A 7,624-nucleotide genomic window follows, 5' to 3' on the forward strand; every position below is an offset into this window, starting at 1 on the left:
TTAGTTGCAGCTATGGGAACAAACACTTTGTGAGAATAATCTACTCGCAAGGATATATAATGTGCAGAGGAAAGAAGTTCGTTTTTTAGCGACATGTTGTGATAATAAATTTTATGAAACAGAGAAATGCTAGAAAAGTCGCGTCGGGACTGTAATGATTGTAATGATAAATAATTCTTCATTAGTGTCACGCTGCATGTTCGATGGTAGTTGCAGAGAATGAATCGCGCGGCTCGGTTCTGCACTTGCTCCAATGCGTTAATCAGGGTACGATTACTAGGGCTCCATACAGCTGAAGCATACTCAAGATGGGGTCTAATCAGCGACTTGTACAAGTTTAGTGTGTGGGAGAGATTTACTAGACGGATTTCACAAGTTTAGTTTAAGGCTACTAGGGACACGAGAGAAGTTACGTTTAAGGTATCCGAGCGTACGATTGGCCGTATTTATAATGTAGCAAACATGTGGTTTCCATGAGAGGTTTGAAGACAGGATTACACCTAAATACTTATAAGAAGATACCTGCTCAAGTGGCACGTTATCAATGCAGTATGGTTCTGCTGGCGACAGTTTACGTGTTATTCTCATGTGTTTACATTTTGCGATGTTTAATTCCATTGACCATTTCTGACACCATAGTGAGATCGCTGTTAAGTCGGACTGAAGCTGTTCAACGTCATCGGTTGTTTTGATTTCGCGATACACAACGCAGTCGTCGGCGTACAATCTGAGAGACGATTTGACAAAGCCAGGTAGATCATTAATATAAATTAGGAATAACAGAGGACCAAGTACGGAACCCTGCGGTACACCAGAGGTAACCGGAAGGTGAGATGAATCATGATTATTGACAGATACAAATTGAACGCGGCAGGAAAGAAACTGTTCAATCCATACTAAGATTTTCTTATCAATGCTAAGTTTGCTTAGTTTGTACAGGAGCAGAGAATGAGAAACTTTATCCAATGCTTTAGCGAAATCTAAGAAGACGCAGTCTACCTGGGAGCTGTGGTCAAGGATGAGGGCAAGTTCATGAGTCAGTGAAACTAGTTGCGTAGCACAAGAGAAAAATTTACGAAATCCATGCTGATGAGGACAAAAAATGAGTGAAATTCCAAGTGATTGACTAAGTGTGAAAATATTACATGTTCGAAAATTTTACATGGCACACTGGTCAACGATATAGGCCTGTAACTCAAGGGTGAACTTCTATCTCCGGATTTGTACAGCGGAATCACCTTCCCAACCTTCCAATCGGATGGAACACAACCTTCTTCAAGTGACTGTTGAAAAAGTGTCGAAAGTACAGCGGCGGATGAAAGTGAAGTTGCTTTAAGAAATTTGCTATTGATTCCATTAACGCCTGCCGAAGATGACAGTTTTATCGAGTCAATCACCTTCATAATTCCAACGATGTCAAACACTAGGGGATCCATTGGAAGAAGGTTAACTGATATGCTATATGACATATCTACAAATGCAGTGTGAGAAAACGACTTAGAAAATTGATCATTTAACACGGAAGCGCACTGATCAGGCGGAATATCATCACCACTTGGTTGTTGCAGCTTAACATTATTTTCGCCCCCATCTCTGAAGACACTCCAAAACTTCCTGGGATTCTCTTTTAGCGTGGTCGGCAGAGTTTGCTCGAAGAAAGTATTCTTTGCGTTTAAAACTTCCTCTTTATATTTTTGCTCAGTGTTGTAGAATACGGCCCAACGTTCTGCGTTGCCAGACTGCTTAGCGGCACGAAATAACCTTTTTTCTTATTTCGCAACCTCTTGAGATGAGTGTTGAACCACGGGGAGTCAGACCGCGAGAAAATTCTGCGTTGCGGAATGTATTTTTCCATGAGAAACTCCACAAAGTTTCTGAACGCGTTCCAGTTTTCATTTACCGACCGCGTGTGACATATTTGAAGAAAGTCTGACGACCATGCTTCAAGCATATGATGGGTAACCTTGCATGGCTCACTGCAACTGTGACACACATTGAACAATTGCAGTGGTGGGGCTTCAAAGGCAATGAACTTTCGCTGTTTCACTGGGCAGAGTGCAGAGAATGCATCTCTAGAAAATTAATTAGCGTCCTTAGTCACAACTACACCTCAACAGGAAGTATTCTTCTACCCTTCAAACAAGCAAGTAGTTCTCATCGGTTTCTTCTCCTACTCTTGACGTCATACTAATGTTCTGCACTTCTCCCAAGACTCCAAAAATGTCACAAACTCTCCAACACGTAACAAATCTAGTGCTTCGGCAAAATGAGCTAAGCACACGCGACACGACGGCTGCATCTAATAGCCGAGTGTTTCGAACCACATTCGTTTTAGCGCACTCTCCTGTAGAATCTTGTGGTAGAAAACGCCCGCCGTCGAAGATGAACGAACATGATTTTTGCATCCCCGAACACCGAAACTACACCAGGCATATGTAGGTCTCTCGAATACGTGACACAGCCGCCATGGACATGTCATTCACTGCCACTTTCTGATTCGCGCGACCAACATGACCACCCACGACGTAAACAATAAACGCGATACCACAGACAGCCTAGCAGATGGCGCGGCGGCTCGTAGCTCGTAGCGGCGAAGTAGCTGAATGCTTTATTAACGTAGAAACAATGGAAGTGAGCGTCATTCTTAAAATGCCGTTTCGCTGTAAGATAATGTGCGTGAACTTCGTTCTCTACAAAATTAGCTCTCACGTGGGAAGGGCTGACCAATCCTTGGGAGCCCTGGACCCGAAACCCAAGTTGCACTTTTTCGCCGTTCGTTGGCAGCACCGTCCATGTTCCGTCAATCTTCAAAATATTTATACGTAAAAAATATGCCGAATTGAGAAGTAACGTTTTCTGTGTCTTATCAGACAACGATGTTGTGGACGACAGTGGGCAAAAATATGGGGTTTCACTTTTCGGTCCTTTAATAATACAGAAAAGAGTGCGTGCTATGCAACAGTCATCGCTGAATTTCGGAATGTAAATGAGTCGAAACCAAAACAGCGTGCCATAAGAGTACATCATCTACGCCGACGGAGCCTTATCGGGGCTGGAAAGTGTGACCGTAAGTGCACTTAAAGGAGCATGGAAGTGACCCCAAAAATATTTTTTGTGTTTCGCTGCGACGTCTTCTGCAACGAATAAAATAAGCTTCAGCGAAAGAACGATGAGCGCAGGTAACCTCAGAGCACGCGCAAGGCTCTGTTCGACACACCTTTAAAAGACCCTCTCCACATCCAAAGAGCGCATAGACGAAGCAGAAGACGTCGTGACGTATCACGGGCTGCGGCACGTGGCCAGTGACGCCCAACGGCACAGCTCAAGCATGTCTAAGCGGGGCGTGGTCCGAGAAGAAAAAAAAAAAACGAACAGAAAAGGCCCTGAGCAGTATTTATGTCACGCGGGGCTCGTGTCTCTCGTCCGCGTCTGCTTTCACGGACTGTCTTTTGTAAATTTTATTGCGCAGTGACCATACGCCGCAGAGTGAAAATATTTTGCCTGGTGACTCCTTGTGGACAGCTTCACAGATGAAGCAGGGTTTCGAGTCATGTTAAATGTCACTTCCATGCTCCTTTAAACAGTGTCTCTTGCGGCTTCGCTGTCGATTGTCTGTTCTCGTGTCGCCTGTTTCACAGCAACTGATCGATATATTCGATATGGAAGAGGCATTCGATTCGATTCGCAATTCGAATCGAACATATAAGTATTCGTGTCAAATATTCGCACGGCACTAGTAAATGGACATAACTTCATAACTGGCCTGTTTGAAAAATTGTGGATTTGTAGATTTTCTAGACTTGAAGTATTAGTAGTAGGTTTTACTTAAAGAGGTCGACCCATCCCCACGGTGTTCAATTACCACGGTATTCAATAGAATATATTATTCAGTCGTCAACAGCTGAACTGCATTCCTCTCGAACCCTGCAGGCAAGAGATGGTCCTCTGATCATTGATCCGCCTACATGACAGTCTGTAGGCTTAAGCGTAATGCTCTTTCAGGTGCAATGACTCGAGGCGGTCCATTAAGCATATCGTTTATTTGCAACACTTTTTACAGAAAACATTTCGCGAGTTAACTAACCCTCGAGAGAAGGTTATTCAACTTTGACCTTAGACAACATTCTTAAAGAAATGCTCGAAAGATTCGGTTTGTGTCAACTGGTCCAGAAGCTGAGCCAATTTCTGCTTGAGCAACTCTTCAAACAAACGGTTCTCGACCCTGTCGCTGGTGAACTCCACTGGCTGCCTGACGTACTGGTGGAGAGCCCTCACCCGGTGGTCCTTCGCTGGCAAACTTTCATCTGCAAAGATATGTGTTGAGGATCTGTGTTACCATTGTGGGTGTTTGCGACTCTGGCACACGAAAACCTATTGTGTACAGAGGAGACTTGCAGCAGTGGACAGTGTAGAAAGTCGTAATTTCACAACTGGTGAGGCGATGAAGTTTATAAGTAGGTTGTGCGTCGCCAGCTCATTTGAGGTGTAGCCTTTTCGAGTACTGAGAATACATGTACCCCACATATGCAGCATAACGTAATCTACTAGTACTGTGAGTCGCAGAGATTGATAGAAGAGAGCTACCACGAACAGAAGACAAAGAAAACTTCATCGATGTCTCAGCTGTCACGTTGGGAGTATTCAAGAGTCAGCCAGCGTCATAGGTAGGAGTTGTGCGGGTTCGGCTCCCGATATTTGCACTGCCTGATTTGTCAAAACTAGCGGCCTTTCATGAGTTTTCCGCACGTTGGAATACTGCAAGATACTGCCTTTCTATCTTGCACATAATGGTAGGAAAGTGCTCACCGTAAGCCCTCTCGCTGTCTACGCTTGTTAGGCCATGTAGCACTTCTACTACGACGTCGAACTCTTGCTCGGGATGACCGGCTACAGCCTTGTATGTGAAGTTGAGGCCACTGACAGAGAGTTGGCCCTTGTAACGTCCATTACAACCGCGAAGGGGCCTGAGGACAGTCCTCAGACCCTCTACCTTTCCTTGCGTGAACTTCACGTCCCTCCTGTGGAGTCCAAGTCCAGTGAATTCGAAGTCCGGCAAAGAAACAGAGTCCTCGTCGAGTACCTCGAAAGGTTCAACCACAGGCCCTGCCAATGCACCTGCAGGGATAAAATAAGGATCATGTACAGCTTTATGAGCTTCGCAAAGTTCGCTGGCCCAGGCACGAAAAGGACTCGGGAATGATTTAAGCATTATGAATTATAATTTAGTTGTTTCGGTGCGAGATGAAGACGTAAGAAACAAGCGCTCATTTATTTGGACTGTGTCCCTTCGCGGCGAACACAGGAGTAGCCTAAAACATCCATATTTAATGCTCTACTGATTTATCAAAAGTCCAAGAACGGTTATTATTTACTTACCGGCGACCAAAGCGGCGATGATGAGAGCAAAACGCATCTTGGCTCTTATGATCCTTCTCGAATGACTCTCAAAGGCAAACCTGCTTCAAGAAAGAAGAATGTCTGCACTCTCCCATTTTAACGATGCACACGCGTTGAAATAACTTAAAATGTGCTTCGCAATTGCAAGACTTCCTGACAGGGGCGTCGGTTTCCGTTCACGGAACGAGGGGCGGGGGGATAAGCACAATTAACCTATAGGTGCCACTAATTACTTATTAGAAATGACTCGTCTATGCAATCCGATGACTGTGGAGGGCGTAACGCATATGAAAAGGCGACGTCGCGTTCTTGATTATGTATCTTGAGTCAAAAAAGAAATTGGCGCTTGAGCAGCACAAACTGAAACATTGGTTGGTTGATTGTTTCATTAAGTGGCATAAATGAAATAAAATTAAACGAGCAGGAGCTGAATCTGAGGACCTTTACAGGAGCTGAATCTGAGTTTTCCTGTACCTTTGAAGCAATGCTATTAAATGGTGTGCGGTTACTTTCGGGAAAGTAGGTTCGCACATACGGTATCACATTCTGAATAGAAGTATTGGGTGGTGCACATACTTCTCCATTCCCTACACTACCGACCTTCCCAAACCACCCTTTCCTGGTCTCTTAGTCAGTTGGACATTCACCCCCTCACATTGTCAAAATTGTTTTGTCCATGGCCAAATCCAGCCCACGAACGCTGCGCCCTCAAAGCACTTGTGGCCTTTCTGAACACCTTATAAGGATCTTGTTCCTCACTCTGAAGTGACTCATTATCATATTTCACTACACTACCGCAATCAGTGGGGTAGAGTATCGTCCCTGGCGATAAAACTCAACAATTTATAAGCAACAAATAAAGTTGTTGTTGTTACTATCTTTCTAAAACATGTATCTTTCCCTCAAATCCTTTCGTCTGTCCATATTCTGACATCTAGGAACACGAATATGCAACGGAAACCTAAAAAAATACAACAAAAAATAAGCCGTAGAAGTTGAGGATGCGTTAGATTAGGGAACACCTGTCGTAGAGATGTGATGTGATGTGATAGAACAAGAAAAAAAAGGGGGATTTAAGTCGCGACAGTGTCCGACTGGCGACCCCAAACCACTTAGCCGCAGTTAGTCGAAATAAAGAAATAAAGATATAAATAGAAAGAAGAATTCCTGACTAGACCTTGGACTGTCCATGATTCAACAAAAGGTGTCACCGCTTACCGTTAGTGCCGTCGGAGGAGTTGTGATGTGTTCTGAGTTTGCACCGTATTTTATAGGGCCCGTGCTCGCTGTCCAGAACTCTTATCACTCTCACCCGGTTGTGGCCTATACAATGATATCAGTTGTAGACTTTTTTTGGGCAACGAGCAGTTTAAGGGTATTAACAATGGAATAGCATAAACAATAGAAAACAAATAATTGTGAATACAGAGAAATAACTACAGATGACAGATATCCGGGGTATTTGCTTTCAAGTGGGTGACACCTTATCAGAGTGGAGTCTTGAGAGACTACAGTACCGATGGAAATATCCTGATACTGGCATTGTTCACAAGTATACCTGTTTTTCTAACTCAATCGAGTCGTTTTGTTACGTATCTGCTGTGGGCACCACTTAATGTGGCCACTACGACTATAGCTTGTGAAATGAAGAGAAAGTTTGCGTCATGCAATGCGTATTGTCGTATTAATGTCGTAATCCGTGTCGAAAACAAATAGTATATGGCTTTCAATAAACTGCCAATTAACCTTTCGGGTACTATGAATAAATACATAAATAAATTAAGTGAATTTCCAAAACATGCGTTAGCTCTTTCTCATTATGCTCAAAGGGAATGCATATCCCATGCTGTGCTGCTAATTAGGCCGTTACTATTTGAAAAGTGATGGATTTTTTAAAACAAATGCACTGTCTATAGTGGCAGTGTATTCTCTCAAATTCCCGAACCAAACAACAAGCCTAAATTATTTTCGGAATTATTTTGGAATTTTCTCCTCAGTCAAAAGGGAAAGTAAATTATTTTACACATTAAGAACAAAATAAATAAACGGGATGTAACTAAGACTTGAATAGAGTGGACAGTGTACTTGGATGGAGTGTAAGAGATGACCATCCTGACTGGGTCGGGAATAACCTCTCCATACTTTTCTTTCATGTCCAATCCAACCCAGATGAAAAGCCGGATGAGCACGAAATGATACTAATACAAAATAAAGGAATCGTGGACAA

General features: G+C 43.4%; 1 protein-coding gene across 1 annotated transcript; it reads right to left on the minus strand.

Annotated features, from left to right (window-relative positions):
- Nucleotides 1-4,021: 4,021 nt before the first annotated feature.
- Nucleotides 4,022-6,641, minus strand: LOC135369498 (uncharacterized). Its single transcript, XM_064603084.1, has 4 exons — nt 6,616-6,641; nt 5,377-5,456; nt 4,807-5,115; nt 4,022-4,304 (listed from the first exon to the last, which is right to left on the minus strand). Exons 2-4 carry the CDS (start codon nt 5,411-5,413, stop codon nt 4,114-4,116), a joined length of 537 nt encoding a protein of 178 aa, XP_064459154.1. The 5' UTR covers nt 5,414-5,456; nt 6,616-6,641; the 3' UTR covers nt 4,022-4,113.
- Nucleotides 6,642-7,624: the final 983 nt, after the last annotated feature.

The sequence above is a fragment of the Ornithodoros turicata genome, chromosome 1 (assembly GCF_037126465.1).
Source record: "Ornithodoros turicata isolate Travis chromosome 1, ASM3712646v1, whole genome shotgun sequence".
In the NCBI taxonomy this organism is placed as follows: Eukaryota; Metazoa; Arthropoda; class Arachnida; order Ixodida; family Argasidae; genus Ornithodoros; species Ornithodoros turicata.

What these genes read in the sequence shown, in the direction of transcription:
- LOC135369498 (XM_064603084.1), bottom strand. Translation starts at nt 5,413, where the DNA reads ATGCGTTTTGCTCTCATCATCGCCGCTTTGGTCGCCG. An exon ending in CATCGCCGCTTTGGTCGCCG is followed by an intron (nt 5,116 to 5,376) that starts GTAAGTAAATAA and finishes TTATCCCTGCAG; the next exon opens with GTGCATTGGCAGGGCCTGTG. An exon ending in AGACAGCGAGAGGGCTTACG is followed by an intron (nt 4,305 to 4,806) that starts GTGAGCACTTTC and finishes ATATCTTTGCAG; the next exon opens with ATGAAAGTTTGCCAGCGAAG.